This window comes from Protopterus annectens, chromosome 16.part0 (genome assembly GCF_019279795.1).
Source record: "Protopterus annectens isolate FY-2018-M chromosome 16.part0, PAN1.0, whole genome shotgun sequence".
In the NCBI taxonomy this organism is placed as follows: domain Eukaryota; kingdom Metazoa; phylum Chordata; order Ceratodontiformes; family Protopteridae; genus Protopterus; species Protopterus annectens.
In genome coordinates this window covers 827,407,462-827,430,190 of record NC_056750.1, presented here as the reverse complement: position 1 = coordinate 827,430,190, position 22,729 = coordinate 827,407,462, and the positions used below count along the sequence as shown (strand labels likewise).

Here is a 22,729-nt window from a genome sequence, read left to right as displayed (position 1 = left end):
GTGGTTCAGCTTTAGTTTTCCTTGCATCCTTCAACACACCTTTCCTGAACAAGACAGCCCAGTAATAACCATTTAGGAAATAACTCAAGTCAGGGCCCAAGAAGCCACAGGTTTACAGATGGTCTGGGATGCATTTTAGAGCATTTTCTCAACATTTTACTCTAATGGTTGCCTAAATAAAAATTATGAAGAAAAAAAGAATTTCAGTCTTATTTTTTTTTCTTTCAAGGCATAATTTGTGCCCAAGGCTTAATTTTCAAAGCTGACAACATTGTAGCTTATAAACTAACAAGCCAGTAGTTGTTAGCATATTTAAGTCTTATCTGGAAATACTGCCTACCTCCTAACCCTCTAAAAAAGACAAGTCACTGTCTATGCATCCCTCTGGTGTTAGACTGGGATGAAAGCAGAGATTTAAATTGCCTTTGTCATATATTTCAAGTGACTGATGATATACATATACATAGCATGTTCTTCACCCCAGCCGTCAAAGGTAGTCACATGTATATGTGCCTAGTACGTGATTGTGAGGATGATTTCAGTAATATTCAAATTTGTTGCTAATAGGCAGTACACCTCACTTACACAAGCTATAGTAACCTTCTTTGTACACCTCTGAGGTCTGTGAGAAACACTCCCCTCAGCTCAAACACAAGCTATAATGACTTCATGTGCGCACCTCTAAGGTTTGACTGATGAAAATTAAAGATGTAATATTCATACAATCTCTAGCCCCTCATAACCCATAGCAGCTTTATGTACACACACACACATTTGAGCAGGGCTGGTTTTAGAATGGGTGTGGTTGTAAACAGAGGCTATTATTAGCTTTATACTAAAAGGGTCATATTTCAGCACCATTCAGGTTAACAGCGTATTCAGAAAATTGATACATTTTTATCCAACAAGCAACAGCTTTGGTGGGGGCCCCCACAGAGTCAAGGATGATAAAGGGAGTCCCCATTATGAAGTTAGACAGTCTGGTGAGTGGGGGCAACCAGACTCCAAGAATATCTAAGTGTCTGAATGTTCTGTGATATATGTTATGTCTTACTTTTGAAATATAATTAGTTGTTAGGTACATTTTTTACTGATACACAGAAGAATAATGTCTGTGTCCTGGCATTATTGGGTGCATGCACAGATAAAAATCAGTGATGACACTCACACACACACACACACACACACACACACACACACACACACACACACACACACACACACACACACACACACACACACACACACACACGCCACAGCAGTACTAGTTATGTACTTATTTCAGCAAACAGCAATGCCTTGTGCAACACTGGTACTGCCCACCAGATTAGTCACTGCTGTTTAGCAGTCGTCAAACAGCAGAAGCGGTAAGATTTATCTCATTGAGGAGTAATGCATACTTGTCACTGTCCCTACTTTCACAGACCTTCCCTGATTTTGTTCATACTTTTGCTTTATCCTTCGTAAAAGTCTGATTTGCTGGTAAATCATTTAGGATTACAGTCAATCAATCCAGACATCTGAGTTTTATACTTATTTTCCAAAATAGATGTTGATGCAAAATATGTTATTCTAGTAACTTTTAAGTGAATTAGAGAAATATTTAAACATATTTATGATTCTGAGCATTTATTCTATTATTTTGGGATTGTACTAAATTCTTAAGCAAAGAAATTGAGTTATAGTATCTGATGTTCTGGTATTAGTTATAAAACTACCTGAAAGAGAAACTATCCCTGATGATCAGAAGCATCAGCTCTTCTTAAAATCCAAAGTTTGCACTCAGGTAAGTCACTCTGGCCTGCTGATCCCTCTAGTGCTTATATTGTTCATGTTCATTATCATCTTCATCCTAACAGGGTCATATCACAGCCCTGTTCATGTTAAAGAGCATAATTAGGAAATTAATGCATTTTTCATTCCTCATTTTTCCCCAATCAGCAGCAGCTTTTGTGGGGCCCCCACACAGACAAAGATGATTAAGGGGGCCCCTTGTAGCTATGGTTTTGCAGGGACTAAAAGCTGGCTATGTAGTTAGTTTTAGTGGAGAAATTTTCCAAAAGCAGGGTTTAACTAAGCCAGGAGCACTATGTCAGTAGTAAAATATTTAATGGCATTCTGATGCCTGTTACTTGACAAAACACCATTACTACAACCAGAAATATCTTTGAATTTTAAAGGAGATATAAATAAGAGTTATTACCCTCATAATTTATTAAGTATGCAAGATTGCTGCACTAGCTTTTGTTGGTTTTACAGATGTAACAAAATATCAGGATAAGATAACTTGCTATGGTTGGGGGCCCCCAGGGAATAGGGGGCCCCCAGCGACCGCAGGGTTCGCTGGTGCCTAAAACCGGCTATGGAAAGGATGAACCCAACTATAGTGCCATCAAGGAGAGTCACCGCTGCTCCATTAGCCAAATTCAGTTTCCTCTACCGTAGCCCAACCCATCCTCCAACAACTCGGTTTACCAGCATCACAATAAAAGAATATGTCCACTTTAGTAAGGGAGTGCAGGCAGAAAACTTTTGCTTTGTTAACCACCCCCTCCAAAAATACACCTGCCCTTTGTATTGTGGAAGTTATGAATCTCTTACAGTGATCTCAAAGATCACTGGGATGGGGGGGGGGGCATGCAACTTTCAACATTATAAACATGTATCTGCTATACACATTTTACACAAAGAGAAACGGAGGGTAATAAACTCCCATCTCCCGCAATACCACATTTTACATGGAAAGCCTTTTACAATGAGTCAGGATCAAAAGGTATCTGCCCAAATTTAGAATTAGGCCATTAACACTAATTACAGGAAACAGCATTGTAAATTTTAAAACAATATACAAGACATCAGTTAATAGCGCTCAGTTTTTACTGAAGGTGCAAAATACTTTCTTATTTAACAAGGGACAGCCTGGTGTTATCTGCAGAAGGAGTAGTGGTGTTTGTACTAGGAGAGAACCAACACCAAATTTTAAATTTCTTATCACAACATATTCAGAGTACTGCAGGTGAGTGTAAAACCTCAAGGTTTGTAACAAAGCATGCGACTTCTACTGTATACATTTCACATCAAAATGCCAGTTCATGAGATGGAACAGTTCCTCACTGCTCAACATGCCCTGTAAGACAATGCACATCTCTGATATCAAAGAATTTACTGGCATCAGACATTCATCCCACGGCTTATCCAGTACTTTTGGAAAATAACATATCAGTTGCCACTTCCTTCTTAAAATTTGGCAGGTCTCCTTTTATCTCATCACCTGGATTACATTTCTTTAATGTCGGAAGCTGAAGCCGGAACCAGACAACTTAGCTAAAAATGCTTTTGACAGGAATACACACTTGCCTTTGTGTAACAGTTGTGCAGATTGCTGCATCAGTTAGGAAATGCTGTTTGAATTGACCTTCAGTGTTTCCCCTTACCAACTGATTAGGGGATCTTAATGCCCGTTAAGCAAACAATGCCCTTTCAATAAAGTGAAAGAAAACAAAATACAAGATTTTGCACTAAAAATCAGAAAGAGTTCTTTGCTGGGCACAAAAATCCTTAGTCACCAAACTTCAACATCACTGACAACTGGATTCTGTGACAGTATAAAAGTCATAACCCAAAAGATCACCTTTAGACCTTATTCGTTTTCTGTATCCATCTTTTAATACCAGCTACATTAATTGCCAGATTTCTCACAGTGAAGCTCACCTCTGCAATAGACCTAGAATAAAGCCTTCCTTGGAAGGAAAGCTTAAGACTCCCCCCCCCCCCCCCCAGAAATGCATTCTCCACTTAGCATAACCTATTTTTCAATTTACTGTAGTACATCTCTACCCCAACTGTGATGTGTTCAGCGTGTCATAACTTCACTGCAACGTAGACACCTATCCAATTTCAGAAAACATCTAAATGTTTAAAACGCATCACTTTACACTTGGATGTTTCTGGGACATTCCTTTCATTACTTTTATTTTTTTAATCAGGAATATTTAAAGGACAGGCACTACAGATTTACTTTTGAAAGATGCACTCTGGTAAAGGTACAGCATCCAACCTTTCTTATAAAAGAGTGCCACTACTAACAACATCAGACAGCCTCTACAAACAACAAAATAAAAGGATAGAACTGCGGTGGTGGTGCTGCGGTAGCGTTGTCGCCTCACAGTAAGACGTTGTCCTGTTCGATTCTCAGTTACAGAGTCTTCTGTGTGGAGACATGCATGAATGGGCGTACCTTCATTGAAAGTTGTGCATCAGGGCTGGCAACTCGGCACGTAAAAATCTGCCAATCACTAGCGGACCAGAGTTCCGCTGTGGCGACCCCTAACCGGGAAAAGCCGAAAGACACAACAACTTTGTTGCAAGTAATGTAAATAAATGAAGCAGCTTCAAAACTGCGCACATCTTTGACATCTCTAAAACAGTAGCCACCGATTAAAAATTCAATGCATGAGACTCTAACCAATTGCAAAGTTGTTTCAGTGCTGGAACACTATCTGATTTGCCTAAAAATATAAACAGAGCACAGAGCACTTCTCTTTCACTGTGCCAAAAGATAATAAGATGAGCTGGGCAGCTACGATGCTCTTTGCCATGGCAGCACCTCACTCCTCATGCATGGCTGTGGCAGCACCTCACTCCTCATGCATGGCTATGGCAGCACCTCACTCCTCATGCATGGCTATGGCAGCACCTCACTCCTCATGCATGGCTATGGCAACACCTCACTCCTCATGCATGGCTGTCCCACCAGTCAAGAAAGTGCAGAAACAGCCTAATGAGTATGAAGGGCGACTCTACAGAAGCATATTTGGAAAGAAAAGCCTCCTATCCAACCACAGACTTGAATGAGTAAGTAGCAAGTTTAAATGGAACATTCAGGCACAAGGACATCCACAGTCCCCGGTTTAATTGGTCTTTGCTGTTGGCAAGAACTAAAAGGGCACCCAACAGAACAGCAGGAAATGCTAGAACATACCAAGGCTAGGCATACCAAGCACACTGTCTCTCCTGGACAGTGCACAGACAACTTGCCATTAACTGCCTTGTAAAGGTGACAAACTCAGATAATACTGATGCAGTTAGTTGGTTTACCCTAGACCATGTGCATTTCTTCCAGATGCCTCTAACCATTACCCAAAGTGTCACTGCAGGCTCTTTACACAGCACCAAGGAAGTAGCCTTGTTGAGGGACTAAGCATACTACAGTGGGAACATCTGCAGGACTCTCCACCACATCTGCACTAAACAAGTCAGAATGACCTGACTGTTCCACTCTAGATCAGTTGCAGACAGGCAAGAAAAAAAGAAAAATATGCATGCAAAAGAAACAGCACCTGTGGTTTCACCAGGCATCAACCAGGGTACACAGACAAAATAAGGTCCCCAATGTGCACCAGTGCAGCACTACCCATAGCTAATAATGGATGGAAGACATGCAATGCAGCACAAATATGAGCATACGAGTCAAGAACTCTTCCAATGCAGAGGCACAGTAAACTATTCACCTACGTATTCATATACAGTCAATATACAAAGACAGAACTTTAGCAAACACTATCTACTTCAGCTTTCTTCCTCACTGGAAATAAAACTATCACAGTTTACTTCATTGTAAGTTTAGCTTACACTTGCTCATCCTGATTCAAACCCTAAACTGAGCACTGCTGGTCAATGCTCTGCAGATGTACACAATTCAGCTTAATTTACTTTATTCCTTCAGACATACAACTTCAGCTGTTCCGGTCTGCTCTACAATACCATATCTTACCATGAGTAGTCAATTTTCATCCCCGAAATCCAAACTCTCAAAACAACCTCATAAAATACTACCAAACCACTTCTGTCTTGAAAAATGTTTTCTTACGATAACTTTTAGAAATAAACTCCCTTCTCAGACAAAGGAAAATGTGAGATTATCTCACTATGGACGTTTTTCATGCATGAATGTATGCCTGAAAAACGTCCATGTAAACTCTTCAGGAGTCCTAAAAATGAACACACAAAATTAACAATTTTGCTTGAATGCAATATTTCTACATCCTTCTGCAATGAAATGAAAGTATGACTTGTATGTCACTTTGTGTTATGAGCTGACTTACCCGACATCTATGCAATTTTGTGCAGTATGCTCCAAGATAGTGTCAGGCAAAAGTCCAAGAACCAGTCCATCAACCCAGTTAACAAACACAAATAGAATGTCATTGTAGCTAGGACTTGGCTCCTAATATTACTTCTTGGGCCTGGAGCCACACCTGGGCATACAGCACATCAGACAATAAGTGCCCTTCAGCACTCTGTTCCATAGCAGATCCAGGTATTATGGGATTGGGTTACTAGCCAAAGGCACAACCCTCCTCAGTGGGTGCACCACACATTTGCATGCACACGGTCATACATAGGGTCAATTTAAAGAGAGTGTCCTGTCTTTGAAATGTGGGAGGATACTGAAGCACCTGGAAGAAACCCACATGAACAGAGGGAGGACATGCAGACTCCACACAGAGGGCACCCCAGACAAGTATCGAACCAGACAACTTCTTGGTGTGAGGCAACAATGCTAACCTCTACACCACTGTGCCATTCTACCCTAGCCAATTTAACTTCACATCACCAGACATGAGTAAGTCTCTGTGGTTACACCTTGCAAATAAATCACTCGTACTTCTTAGCTGAAAGTCTTGCAGGACATTAAACTGCTCATCTTCTTACAGCCACATGCCATTTCCAGGGGTCAGATGATCTCTTAACAGTCTTCCTAGTATCTTTTGGCCATCCTCAAACCAATGCTCTGCAGTCTCACATTTTAGCCCGTCCCTCAACTACTCTGCTAATCTAGGCTTAGTTTACTGGGTTTACACTGAAGAGTTTTATACTCAGATTAAACTACTATACGGTTTCTTCAGAAATCTCATATTCCTTTTTTCCCCCACTACATAAACCCATTTGGTTAATTGTAGATAATGGTTTAACGTCACCAGCACTACTTTTGTCATTAAAATATCCGTTTGCATATGCATTACAATGCTTTTCATTGCCCACCTCTACTGACTTCTATAAATAGGGAGATGAATAGTCTTCTTTGCACAACTTGGAACTGCCTATATCGATTTCTCATGCGCATTTCTCTTCTGAAACTTTATGCCAGTTCTAGAACTTGGGCATGACTGTCTGGTGTGCCCACCTGGTTACACAGACAGAACTAGATTAGCTAGTTAAATGTACTGCAGCCAAGGCACCAAAAACTAACTATTCCTCTCCTTGTTGTATGTGAATGTGTATTATAACTACCACGGCTATGGTGAACAGTGATAATCTGTAAACAATTTAAAATGAATTCACATGAGATAAGGGTTTTAAAATCAGCACTGCTTGCATACAGTAAAGTAGTAAGCACTTCAGGATTTCTTTACCTTTCATTTTAAGGTTTGCAGTGTTTTTGCCTTGGCACTAATGGGAACAGCCTGCACATATTATATTACAAAATACATAGATTTTTCCTTTTTTCTACTTCCCTTGCTTCTTCACATATCATCCGTTTACATTGAGAAAGTCCCACTTAGCTAACTCAGATCCACAGCTGGGGGTCTAAGGGAAGGCAATGCTGTTTCCAATTACAGCTCCAGTGCTCCCATGGCTAGCGGATCCCAATTTGGCCTTAATGGAAGGCACTCTTCATAAAAGGCTAATGTGCAAGCAATTAGTAAGCCTCATTAAAACAGGTCTTGAGTGGTGATCATACCCTGGACCAGCCCCCTGGCATTCCTCCCCCTCTTCTTCAGCAACTAGAAACATAATGTCATTTTAAGACTCCACCTAACCTGATTAAGCCTCGAGTATTCGTTAAATGAACCTCATCTGTGAGGGGGCATGGGAAACAGAACAATTAGATTCATTATGCTGAAACACTGTAGAGTATTTTCGAAATCTTACAGCTGGGGAGTGGGGGGTGGATGGAGGAGGGGAGATGACAAAACAAATAGAAACAAAAAGAGAATGAGAGAGCTCTGTTCTCAATTGCCAGCCGGAACTCATTAGCAGAGCTAGTTAAGGAAGAAAAAAAGGGACATTTTTGGGACATTGTGTAGTATAAAAAGCTAGAGAAGGGATTAAAGCACAAGAGAAAAAAATCTGTAATTTAGTAACAGGCTTCAATAACGAGATTAACTCTTCAGGCTGAAATCACAAATAAAACAGGGAATAAATGCATTCTAAACTGCTGGAAGCCAATCAAGCTAAACACTTTCCCCCTCCCAGCTATGGTACAATGGAACTCTGGGAGAAAGACCCCTGCATTAGAGGGGACATAATTAAAAAAAATGCATTTGGAATTAATTTGGGCAGTTACAGCAGGCCTGTAGACCTACACAACAGCCAAGGGAGCAATTAAAGGAAGATACGTAGAACAGTACAGCTAACTTTACACTGGGCAGCAGGACATCAATTATAGCCATCCCTCACCCTCTTCTTTCAGAAATTAATGAAGGAAAGTTGAATAGCACATATCCCTGACAGTTATGCTGTCCATAAAGGTACAGGTCATTTAACTTTCACGTCTTTACTGTTAAGATTACCAGTACCTTCCTCTGTCCAAATTCAATTATGACACAGCTGCTATAACCACAAAGCCATGGATATTCAACAATGGTAATCACAGTAATCTACAAACCTATACTATCAAAAAAGTAAATTTAACTCATTAGGGTCTTTATTAAAGGCTTAAAAAAGGGAACCATGCATTGTGTGGAAATAATATAACCTCAGCAGTTTCCAAAGTGCAGAAGGCATATAGAACAGCTGCCAAGTTTAGTACTGGACATCCTTCATGAACCTAGAAGTCTGTGCGTGTGCATCTTAAGCAAATAAAGCAGCTCAAATTCAGACAATATCTTACAATGAGCCATACAAAACAGGTCTGTAATGCTGTTTTTCTCCCTGACAAATGTGAATCACTAAAGTCCTTAATGAATGTTATTTTCACATACTTTCTGTTCTGATACTCGACTCGCTGTTCAAACATTACTATCCCATAATACATGCAGCAAGTGCACCTTCTCAGCATCTTGGTCCAAAGCAGAAAACAAGTCTGCCACACCCATTAATCCCACACAAGCAAGCATTTAATAATGCCTCTTGAAGCCATCTTACTGAAAAATAGAAGCAAAAAATGTCATAAGTGCTGTTACCCAACTCAATGTGCCCTCCATCTTAGACTCCCTTTATGTTTATAGTGCTATCACCACACACACTGTGTCCTCTTCTCACAACACCTACGACATGACATGTGCAATTGTCAAACCTCCATGCAATCCGCTGTAGTAACTGTACAATGGAGCACTGCATCTTTATTAGTGGTCACTACTTAACTATTTATGATGGATCTGTATGGTGCACAATATGATTCTGAAGCACAACTCACGAACTTATACTATATTTATTACTATACATTGTTTTATCTTTTTTCATAACTGCCTTCTCATGTGAAGGAATTATCTGCGAGTTTATGAATTATCCTTTTTCCAACTATTTCTCTACTGTGATTTATCTCGGGAACTTTTCTTCCCATGCCATGAAAATGGGCTAGGCTTAGTTTAATTGTTAGTCACATTCAAACAAAATGCTTTCCTATAAGAGGTTTAAGCAGTAATTACTCACTAGCCTCATTTTTGTTGTTAATACAATAAGAGGTACTGACAATGGAGTCATTTAATGGTATGAAGGACATGTCATAGGCCATGAATGCAGTCCACAACAGTATATAGCTAACAAGATAGCAGCATGCATTTCATGTCCACCTATTAACCAATTTATTTTATGGTGGTGCTGCGGTAGCGTTGGAGCCTCACAGTACGACGCTGTCCTGTTCGATTCTCAGCTAGAGCGTCTTGTGTGTGGAGACATGTGTGAATGGGCGTACCTTCGTTGAAGGTTGTGCTTCAGAGCCAGCAACTCGGTATGTAAAAATCTACTGCCAATCATTAGCGGACCGGAGTTCCGCTGTGACGACCCCTAACCGGGAAAAGCCGAAAGACATATTTATTTAACATTTCTTGACCGGGAAAGTCCGACTAAGTTCCACAGAGCCTGTTTCAGCGGAGGCCCAGGGAGAAATGCTCCAGACACACGAACACAGGGAGAACATGCAAACTCCACACAGAAGGCACCCCAGCCGAGAAGCGAACCGGAGAACCTCTTGTTGTGAGGCAACAACGTTAACTGTTGCACCACTGCGCCGAATACTAGAAAAAACACTGCTCACTTAAAGTAAGACAGAAACAAGTGTTAACACTTCTTCATTTTCCAACCATGACTGGTCAGCATGGCCATTCAAGGTATTTAGGCAGAGTGCCACACCAAGCAATCAGAAGCCTACCACAATGTGGTGGTGCCACACCAAGAAATTAGAAGCCTACCACAACATGGTGGTACCACACCAAGCAAACGGAAGCCTATCACAATGTGTTGGTGCCACACCAAGCAATCAGAAGCCTACCACACCGTGTTGGTGCCACACCAAGCAATCAGAAGCCTATCAAAGTGGTGCCACACTGAGCAATGAGAGCCTACCATAAAATGAAAAGGAGAGGTCAGGTGATGTGCCTTTTAAATCTCTGGCCATAGGCTTGCCAATAGAAAGGAAATGCCAAATGCGCAAGGAGCTTACAGTATCGAGTTCTGTTCACCAACAAAAACGGAGAAGCATCACTAAAATTTCACAAGGGTAACAGCTTCATGAGAGTAGTAATTTTCAGTCACCAGCAAATCAATACATGTTAAAACAGCCCTGGTGATGCAGTATACCTACAGTGAGGATTCTCAGGCAGATTCTCCATGCTTGCATCATTGCTATAGTACAGCTTTTCACAAAAACACTATATATTATAGATTTTATGCACACATACACACACACACACACACACACACACACACATACACACACACACACACACACACACACACACAAAATGTACTATGAAGTCAACACATAGAAACCTTCTACACCTTAGAAGACCCAAGTCTGTAAACACACACCCAGAAACTCTCTGCAACAGATTCTGTTTAGCCAAGCCAACCAGTCTGAAAAGGCCATCAACAACCAGAGTATTCCCAAATGGTCAACTGGGGGATCTATAAAATGCCAAAAGTTTGCTTTAGTAGGAAAAGAACCCAAAGTATGGAGAGGCCTGCCTCATGCATCTTAGACGAAGTAACTCTGGAGGCTGCCGAGAGAGTATACTTTTTTCATAATTATTATTCTTGCATCAAAGCACATCTTACCCAAGCTTAAGGAATAGCTTCTCAATAACGTATTTTCAGTCTTCAGTTATATTATCTAATGCATGATCATGCAATGTTGTCAAGGGTAATTGTACTTTATACCTTCACAGAGACCACCAAAGGGGGACATACAGAACTCACAAGACATCCCAGTGCAATGTACCTCATTACAGCATCTCCCCTATAGTAGCCAAAGACTCCCTCACAAAAAAGATGCATTTTTTAAATCTCACACACAAACACAACCACACACAAACTTTCTATACATATACAAATTATACAACTTTGCTGAACTACCAAACAAAAACCATACCTTCTGATCAGGAAGCATTGGGTTACTTTGCAGGGGGTTGCTCTGGAGTGCATTTAAGTGCCCATTTAGAAGTGCTGTGGGGCGATCATGTTCACAGAAGATTGTCCCATTGATGTAGTGAAACCTGTCCCCAGGTACAAGTCTGTTTCTGCACGTGGCACAAGTGAAACACTGTAAATGTCAAAGAGGACACAGTTTAATAAAATATGATAAGCAGATGACAACAGGGCTAAAATAAAATAGGCCATGCTTATATTTTATTAACACATGCAAGCTGTTATCAGTAGAATAAAACACAATCTATTTGCGTTTCTCTACCTGGCAGGAAGTGTGAGCTGGTAATACTGCAGTATGCATATGTATCTAAAATGTCAACTTCTTGTCCATTCTAACCCCACACCCTGATGTGCTCCTGCCTCAGATCATCCTGTGACCATTGTCCTCTGGCACAGAACCCTAAAATGGGCAACTATTCAATCAACCATTACTCCTCCAAAAAACAATAATTAACAACAAATGTGGCCAAATGCACTTTAAACAAAACAACCCGGCATCAGTGAGACAGAGTGTGGAAAATGGGAGGGCAGTGGCCACTTCCACTGAACTTTTGGAAATCATTCATGACACCAGCCATCACCAGACTAAGTCCCACCCCACCTGACTCTTATGCAAAAGACAGAAGCATATGATCCACTAGATACAGAAATTTTATTGTATTCGACGTGCAACTGTTTAATAGCATGGCATTGCTTATCAAGACATCTTAATGTCTACAGGTTTGTAAATAACAAATGAAGACTCTGTTTTAGAACTGTTGGTTTCTCCTGGACAGTTCTGGTAATTTGTACGCAAGCATGGGACACTGTAGCAATTTATCTAAAGAGTTTCATGAAATTTATATAACAGAATTCCAGGACATGTTTCAGGGTTTCTAAAGCATCAGTTGTTGATGCACGCTACATAAAGAAACAATGTCATTGTACACACTGCTTTTGATGCATGGACAAATCCCAGTCTGGCTACAGTTAAGCAAACATTTCTACTCCTGGGACAAAGGGCATTGTACACTGCAAGTATATACAAATGTAAGGCATTAATTATATTTGCTGTATTAATATGTGTATACAGGTCATGTGCATATATCAGAAACTGACCTTCAGGTGGTACACATTGCCTTGTGCCCGCATCACCATCTCACTGGCAGGAATGGACTGTCCACACGCACTGCATGCTCCACTGTTGCCAAACAACCTGTAATTTAATGCACACAAACATTACAAGGACTTCTCATCTTGGCCATGGTTCAGTGTACCAGATATTTAAAGTTCAAAAACAAAACTGCAGGGAGGTGTCACAAAACATGACTTTTACAAAATTAATTTTAATATTACAGAATTTCTTTAAAGAAAGAAACTTAACATTCATACTATCACCACAAAGCAACTCACCTACGACAGGTGTTCAATCAGAGCAGGCAAAATGGAAGCAGGTAGTCAGAGTGCAAGTTTAACGGCACTCAAAACATCTTGCTCTGGAATGGAACACTTTTGTGCTGCACAGACTAGAAACAAAGACAGCGTACTTCTGTTACAAGAAATGCTTCAGGAATGCCTTGAAATATCAGTGCCTGCACAAGCACTGCACATGGTAAGTTCCAGGTTCAACACCAGCCACAGAACTCTGAAGCTAACATTTGCAGCTCACTGCTGAATAAAGAGAGCCACACTGGGGCAATCACCTGTCTTAAGCAACATGTACCTCTCCCAGTTCAAAACCTATTACTTCCATTTCTGTAAACTCAGGAGATTCACAAGCAAGTAATACACATCTTAAACCGTGCAGAATCCTCACTGCTCACTAGCTACGTTACCTACATTTCCATCTAAAAAAAAAGGTTTACATGAAGCAAGTAGTTTAACATATAAGCTACACTCACCTCAATAATCTGTCATTTCTGTCAATTAACAAAAAAATACCAACAATGCACCTACTGTTATAACTGAACATGCATTATTCTGAATTGGAATTCAAGCAGTTTTTTTGTCTTTACTGATCAACACTGCTAATTTGGTTTTGAATATTACATTGTACATCCCCGTCTTCAACAAATAATGAGGTCTGGAATTCAAAAATGAAACTAGATGTTCAAATCTCTTAAGTGTCCCCACTGTTTTATGTTGCAATGCCTCTTGGCTACAGATGTCTCATAAAAATTAGACTGCTGCCTTTTTATAGCGACCTATATAAAAGTACTACAAAATATAGGCAAACCTACATCTGCCCTTATACAGAAGGAAAGTGCAGTACATTACTCTTTCAGATATTACTAAAACCAATCCTTCAGTGCTGTACAGAAGGCTGAAAAAATGTATGGCAACACATATCGCAAGAAACATTTCCCACAAACGTCCTTATGTAAACAGCACTTTAAGCATGCTTAACATGTATTTGGGCAGCATAGTTCCTCTGTAATCATTTCTGTACTGACAGGAATCAGAATTTCAAATGTACAGCACTGCTGAGCTATGCAATCTGCATGCATGCAATTGTCACCATGCGCATGTGTGTATCTGCAAAACTGTGTGCAGGTACGGACAAGTGCATGTGTGCACACATGAGTATGCCCACATAAGAGTATAGCCAAGTGAATACGTAAAACACAAGTACGTTGATATGCACGTGTGCATGCACAACTGTGGCCATGTCTGGTGTGTGAAAATATGAAAGAGAGAGAGAGAGAGACAGACAGACAGAGACAGAGACACAGAGAGAGAGAGAGAGAGAGAGAGAGAGAGAAAGAGACAGACAGAGAGAGACAGACAGAGAGAGACAGAGAGACAGAGAGAGAGATATGTGGGGTAGAATGTAAGGCAAACACCGCGATACTTTTAAGGAAATAAAGGTCCTGCCAAACGTTTGCTGCTGACACTGGTGCCAATTCTAGATACAATCCCCCAACTTACTGAAGATAAGGACAAAAGCCTTCCAATAGTGACACTAAATGATGCCGATTACAGGTGTAACTAATCAGCCCTACAAGTTGCTGCCCAGAATGGCTTGAGCTAGATAAATGGATTCTGACCCAATACATTAAGATTCAGTTTGTCCAGTGCGGATAGAAGACCAAATAAGTCACAACTACTGAGGTTTGGCATTCAGCACACTCTGCCTGAAAGATTTTTAAAAGTTGACCGACTATTTAACTGAGATAATACAACCCCCCATCCCCCACTGAGAGAAGTGAAGGATTAATCTCCAGTCAGGAACTCTGTTACTCTGTTGTTAGGTATGCCACAGAAATACATGCCATGACTTGGACCCACGTCAGGGGAAAAGAAATGAAAATGTGAAATCAATTACTGTACCTGGGTGGTTATGGGGGAGGGGTTAAATGCAGAAACAAATACCAATTAAGAAACACAAGTACCAATAACTGACATAAGCAAACTAGCAAAATGTAGCTCTAAGTCAAGAAGTAATAAAAAACACAGGGTTAATTTCTCTATGTTCCAACTCCACACTATCACTTACTGACAAACACAATCCCTAAGTAAACGGAACTTTTCTAGTATTGATTGACTAGAGCTAAATTAGTTTTTTTTTTTAACCTTCTCCCTACCCGCTGTATGCTCTATAGCTGGTAATAATTTTCTTTCAATAAGAATGAACTTAAACAAATACAGCCTGAACGGTGCTATGATTACCGTTTACTTAACAGATGTGCCAGCACCAAATGAAATTGCAAATCCAACTCCCCCCTTACCCACACCATCTTTTTTATTTCTATTAAATTATGAGAACTGCTCTATTATTAAATGTTTTCCTGAAGAGATTACAGTCCCTGCAAAATCTATTATTATTCCAGGCTTCACAGTAATTGATGCTTCTGGCTTTTAATATCCTGTCCCTGGCTCTCTGACACAATCCACTCGAACAAGACCCAGCTCGCTCCAATCTAATAAAGAGCCCAGTAATGAATTTTCGATCTTAATTCAAACAGTAATTTAGTGAACAAGAAAGCCCTGTTATTCCTTCTAATTAATATTTGTCTTTACTCACTCGAGTGAGGGTGGGGGCTAGAACAGAGAGCTCATTAAAGGGGCAAAAAAAAAAAAAACTTCCCACACCGCACCCTTAAGAAATGTACATTATGTATGATTTTTTTTCAAACATGTGACTGCACCTTTTCCAAGCTCTGTCAAAACATCATAGTCCTCAGGGGGCCATTTTCTCAATTGCATTGATTCCCAGCAGAGGTTTGAGTCTTGGAACCTTCCCCAGACACTTATAAGCACAATGCATTTCCCTCAGCTAGTAAAACAGTGTTTTACATTGCAACATGATATAGAAAGCACAGCCTGACATGCAAGATAACTTGAGACACACGTTTTTTTTAACTTATTTCTTCTTTCACATATTCAATACTGCCATAGGTTTAAGACACAATACAGTATAAATAAGATTGTGCCTTGCACTTTTCAGGTGTACACTACCTGTACAGGAGAAGGGCAGGCAAAAATTCTCTAATACGACTCTTCTAGCTAGCTGTACATAAGTGCACACACACACACACACACACACACACACACACACACACACACACAAACACACACACAGAAAAAGTACAAATTAATTTACGTTACCCATGTAATTAAACTATCTTTATATTTTTTACAGATAATCTGGGTCATAATATGGACTTTGGTTAATATTGCCTCCCAAAGCAAAGGTAAAATCTTTGCTTCTTCATAGGGTTATGTTCTGTATTTGTCCACAGGACTTTTCCTCAGTCACTCCTGCTTCCTTCCACTGCGTAATCACCATATTAGAGTTTTGCACCGAATATAGTTACGTAACCTACCATTTAAAGACTATTCTACAGTAACACTTACTCAACGTTAATGAAACAGTTTAAAGAACTCAGAGAAACAATGTTACTCTAGATTTCACTGCCTCTGCCTTAGTATTTAAATGTGCAACAAAATTCATATCCCAGATCAAAAAAAGCTCCTATCAATATGCTGTAGGAGCTAGATTGAAGAATGTTAGTACTCATGTTGCACAACAGTAAGTCTCGACATTTTCCAACAACTTTCAACAAAATCTCCCTTATTACGTCAAGAAAAAAAAAAGATTTCCTTCCAGCTTCCAGATATGGGAAAGCACCCATCATCTGCAGGTTACCAGACTCACGCATCTTTCTGCTAAAGAAACTGGACAAGAACAATTACAATCCATAACAAGTTGACTACTCACTGCCTCTTTGTAACATACATTATGAGAGGTTCATAGGTTTGATTGCTGAGTTTAGAACTCCTGGCCTTCAAGAAGCTGAATTGGTGTAACCAGTGCTGTGATTTTCTATCTTCGGTGACTCTAAAGGGAAGTGGTGTTAGCAGAGGAAAGGAAGAAGCATAAAATTAGAAAAATAATAATAACAAGAATAGTAGTAGTAATAGTAATGATGATAACCACAAGAACAATAGTAGTAGTAGTAATAGTAATGATGATAACCACAAGAACAATAGTAGTAGTAATAGTAATGATGATAACCACAAGAACAATAGTAGTAGTAATAGTAATGATGATAACCACAAGAACAATAGTAGTAGTAATAGTAATGATAACCACAAGAACAATAGTAGTAGTAGTAGTAGTAATAGTAATGATGATAACCACAAGAACAATAGTAGTAGTAGTAATAGTAATGATGATAACCACAAGAACAATAGTAGTAGTAGTAATAGTAATGATGATAACCACAAGAACAATAGTAGTAGTAGTAATAGTAATGATGATAACCACAAGAACAATAGTAGTAGTAATAGTAATGATGATAACCACAAGAACAATAGTAGTAACAGTAATGATGATAACCACAAGAACAATAGTAGTAGTAGTAATAGTAATGATGATAACCACAAGAACAATAGTAGTAGTAGTAGTAATGATGATAACCACAAGAACAATAGTAGTAGTAGTAGTAATAGTAATGATGATAACCACAAGAACAATAGTAGTAGTAATAGTAATGATGATAACCACAAGAACAATAGTAGTAGTAGTAATAGTAATGATGATAACCACAAGAACAATAGTAGTAGTAGTAATAGTAATGATGATAACCACAAGAACAATAGTAGTAGTAATAGTAATGATGATAACCACAAGAACAATAGTAGTAGTAGTAATAGTAATTATGATAACCACAAGAACAATAGCAGTAGTAGTAACAGTAATGATGATAACCACAAGAACAATAGTAGTAGTAATAGTAATGATGATAACCACAAGAACAATAGTAGTAGTAATAGTAATGATGATAACCACAAGAACAATAGTAGTAGTAATAGTAATGATGATAACCACAAGAACAATAGTAGTAGTAGTAATAGTAATTATGATAACCACAAGAACAATAGCAGTAGTAGTAACAGTAATGATGATAACCACAAGAACAATAGTAGTAATAGTAATGATGATAACCACAAGAACAATAGTAGTAGTAATAGTAATGATGATAACCACAAGAACAATAGTAGTAGTAATAGTAATGAACAATAGTAGTAGTAATAGTAATGATGATAACCACAAGAACAATAGTAGTAGTAATAGTAATGATGATAACCACAAGAACAATAGTAGTAGTAGTAATAGTAATGATGATAACCACAAGAACAATAGTAGTAGTAGTAATAGTAATGATGATAACCACAAGAACAATAGTAGTAGTAGTAATAGTAATGAGGATAACCACAAGAACAATAGTAGTAGTAGTAGTAATAGTAATTATGATAACCACAAGAACAATAGTAGTAGTAGTAGTAATAGTAATGATGGTAACCACAAGAACAATAGTAGTAGTAGTAATAGTAATGATGATAACCACAAGAACAATAGTAGTAGTAATAGTAATGATGATAAGAACAATAGTAGTAGCAATAGTAATGATGATAACCACAAGAAAAGCACAGCAGGGTGGCACACCAACATTACAACTGCATTATGTAGTCACCGTACACATCAGCAGTCACAACATTACAACTGCATCATGTGGTCACCGTACACATCAGCAGTCACAACATTACAACCGCATCATGTAGTCACCGTACACATCAGCAGTCACAACATTACAACCGCATCATGTAGTCACCGTACACATCAGCAGTCACAACATTACAACCGCATCATGTAGTCACCGTACACATCAGCAGTCACAACATTACAACCGCATCATGTAGTCACCGTACACATCAGCAGTCACAACATTACAACCGCATCATGTAGTCACCGTACACATCAGCAGTCACAACATTACAACCGCATCATGTAGTCACCGTACACATCAGCAGTCACAACATTACAACCACATCATGTAGTCACCGTACACATCAGCAGTCACAACATTACAACCGCATCATGTAGTCACCGTACACATCAGCAGTCACAACATTACAACCGCATCATGTAGTCACCGTACACATCAGCAGTCACAACATTACAACCGCATCATGTAGTCACCGTACACATCAGCAGTCACAACATTACAACCGCATCATGTAGTCACCGTACACATCAGCAGTCACAACATTACAACCGCATCATGTAGTCACCGTACACATCAGTAGTCATGCTCTGGTGTACTATTAAAACAAGTTCAGGCTGTTAAAAGCAGCACCTACTACAAGAGTACAGTAAGCTTGGACAACAGATTCTTAAATAAGGAGGAACCGGTAATCTCAGATGTTGAAATGGGAACACTTTTTTGGGAACATATAAAAAATATAGTTTACCATCAAATTTATTTCAGATTTGAAGTGAGGGTTCTGGATGTCAGCAAGTCAAATATTTACAAAAACAGTAGGATACCTCTGAAAAACTGCTGTAAACTAGCAGGAAGGTAAATCGGGAACAAAAACTATGCTAGAAAAAAGCAACGTGCATTTATACAAAAGAAATATGCAAATTACAAAAAAAATCCTGGTTCTCAGTTGAGGCAGCAGAAGTGTTCAGTAAACTGTAGTGTATTTAACAAGCAAGGAGGGACACACAATAAGACCAAATGAACTAGGGAAAAAAACTCACCACCATGTCAGATAGAAATGCAAAGGCTCAAACTAAAGAAAACACCAGTCATTTCAGTCTTGAAGTAAGAGAAAATCTTTTCTTTATAGATAAAGAAAAAAACATGGGCACTTTAAAGTGACAGTAATAGCAAATGAAAAGTGTGAGTAGAAAAATATGGCAAAAAAAGCACAGCTTAAATAGTTCTAATCAGAATGCACAAAGGAAAAAAGAATGACTTGTCAAATCCTGCCACCAAGAGTAAAAATGAGACTATTTTGTTGTTGATGAATTAAGAGGGTGAAAGAAAAATTATGAAAGAACTTCAGAAACTAATAGGGCACAAAGCAATGATTGCTGGTGGAATTTATGAAGAGTAAGAAAATAAGCGAACCACCATCTAACCTAACCTAAATCTAGAAAAAAGAAAAGGGTACAGCGAACCACCATCTAACCTAACCTAAATCTAGAAAAAAGAAAAGGGTACAGCGAACCACCATCTAACCTAACCTAACCTAAATCTAGAAAAAAGAAAAGGGTACAGAGAACCACCATCTAACCTAACCTAAATCTAGAAAAAAGAAAAGGGTACAGCGAACCACCATCTAACCTAACCTAAATCTAGAAAAAGAAAAGGGTACAGCGAACCACCATCTAACCTAACCTAAATCTAGAAAAAAGAAAAGGGTACAGCGAACCACCATCTAACCTAACCTAACTCTAGAAAAAAGAAAAGGGTACAGCGAACCACCATCTAACCTAAATCTAGAAAAAAGAAAAGAAAAGGGTACAGCGAACCACCATCTAACCTAACCTAACCTAAATCTAGAAAAAAGAAAAGGGTACAGCGAACCACCATCTAACCTAACCTAACCTAACCTAAATCTAGAAAAAAGAAAAGGGTACTTTGCTCCACAGCAGCAGGAAGAAGTCATAGTCTGGAAACTATCAACCTGCCACTCTTGCCTTGCTTTCAGCTAAAACATGAACTAATTCTAAAATCATTTCCTTTAGGGGTATCTGTAAATCAGTGGAGAAGTGACTCACAGATAAACACAGCAGTTTTAGGACAACATTGCAGGGTCAGTTGAGCAAAAGGCAGAACCACCGCCTTTGGTGCAGCAGGATGTGGGTTTTATTCCCTCACCAAGTACATGGATTTCTGAAATTGCAACTAGACCTGTTGCCTCCAACATGTTGAGGGCCAAGCTACTGGGATGTAACTCGAATGTGCAGAAGAAATATAATGGACCCCCTTCAAACAACACACACAGATTTGGACAAGGGCATGCAAATGCACACGCACACACAGATTTGGACAAGGGCACGCAAATGCACACGCACACACAGATTTGAACAAGGGCACGCAAATGCACACGCAGATTTGGACAAGGGCACGCAAATGCACACGCACACACAGATTTGGACAAGGGCACGCAAATGCACACACAGATTTGGACAAGGGCACGCAAATGCACACACAACAAAGTTGGACAATTCCTTACCAGCAAATGCTTGCTGCAAGGGGACGAGTTCATAAGGGACTCCTGGGCAAGAACAAATGTGATGTACAGCTCTCACCTGTCCAGGAATCCTTGGCTCCTGTGATGGTGGAATGAAATGGCTGACTGGGTGCAGCTACAGAAGCCATCTAGCTTGGTCTTGCACAGATTCAAAAGAAGCATGCATCGTCTCTCTGATGGGATGGCTGGGACCTAGGTCAGGCATACAAATGTTCCCTCTGACAAGTCAAGAGACAGCCAAAAGTACTTTTAAAACTACATTATAAAAACAGGACAAGCAGATGACAGACAGGAAAATATACCTTAATACATGGAAAACACAACAGAATAAAAAGGCTGGGTTATATAAAAGGGAAAAAAAAATAATCAGGATTAAAACAAGTACCCATTGCATATGAATGCTCAAGCCTTGTTCCCAAGATGCTACTTTAATTTCAAGGACAATATCAGGACTAAGAGTCTTGTCAACATGTGCTGCCCTCCTGGAAACTGGAGTAAGAATAGCAAAATGTGAACTTTACTTTTCTTCTTTGTCCAGACGGCTTTTATTAAACTCTTAGCTAACCTCACCATGTGTCATGCATAAAAACAAACTCCCCCAAAACACCTAAAAAAGCCTTTCTACTCAATAAAAAGCATGGTGATACAATATGAATGTAGCTTTCCACCATAATGTACCACAATCTTCACAAAGTGAGCAACACAGACAACAGAACTAAAAAATTGTAAGACATAGACCAAAAGCGAAAACTACCCAGAAGCCAGTAAAAGCACAAATGAGAGGTTACCCATCACGTAATGTAATACTGTTTAGTGAAGCACACAAAACATTTCCAAGCATCTTCCAACTACACCAGCTTCAGAAAAATGTGACAAAGCTTAATTACATCTGCAGATCTGCATATTTGCAATATATACAACTAAGAATCTAGTCTTTTGCCTACCAGTGATGATGCATCAGTTGTTTGTGATCTGTTTGCCAGTCTTCCTCCTGGACTGTAAAGTAATTTTTCTGTTTTAAATTTACTGCAGATCTGTATTACTTGGTTTTATAATCTCCCCGGTGTTTCCAAAAAAAAAACACAGATTTGGACAAGGGCACGCAAATGCACACACAGATTTGGACAAGGGCACGCAAATGCACACACAACAAAGTTGGACAATTCCTTACCAGCAGATGCTTGCTGCAAGGGGACGAGTTCATAAGGGACTCCTGGGCAAGAACAAATGTGATGTACAGCTCTCACCTGTCCAGGAATCCTTGGCTCCTGTGATGGTGGAATGAAATGGCTGACTGGGTGCAGCTACAGAAGCCATCTAGCTTGGTCTTGCACAGATTCAAAAGAAGCATGCATCGTCTCTCTGATGGGATGGCTGGGACCTAGGTCAGGCATACAAATGTTCCCTCTGACAAGTCAAGAGACAGCCAAAAGTACTTTTAAAACTACATTATAAAAACAGGACAAGCAGATGACAGACAGGAAAATATACCTTAATACATGGAAAACACAACAGAATAAAAAGGCTGGGTTATATAAAAGGGAAAAAA

General features: G+C 39.4%; 1 protein-coding gene across 5 annotated transcripts in view; it reads right to left on the bottom strand.

Moving 5' to 3' along the window:
• The window catches only part of LOC122790683 (LIM domain transcription factor LMO4-A), a 139,497-nt gene that overhangs the window by 4,646 nt on the left and 112,122 nt on the right, over positions 1-22,729 (bottom strand). For all 5 annotated transcript variants that reach the window (XM_044058218.1, XM_044058221.1, XM_044058220.1 and 2 more), the window contains exons 3-4: positions 12,748-12,844; positions 11,594-11,764 (exon numbers count right to left, since the gene is read on the bottom strand). In XM_044058218.1, coding sequence (XP_043914153.1) covers positions 11,594-11,764; positions 12,748-12,844 — 268 coding nt within the window. The remainder of the gene's footprint in view (positions 1-11,593; positions 11,765-12,747; positions 12,845-22,729) is intronic.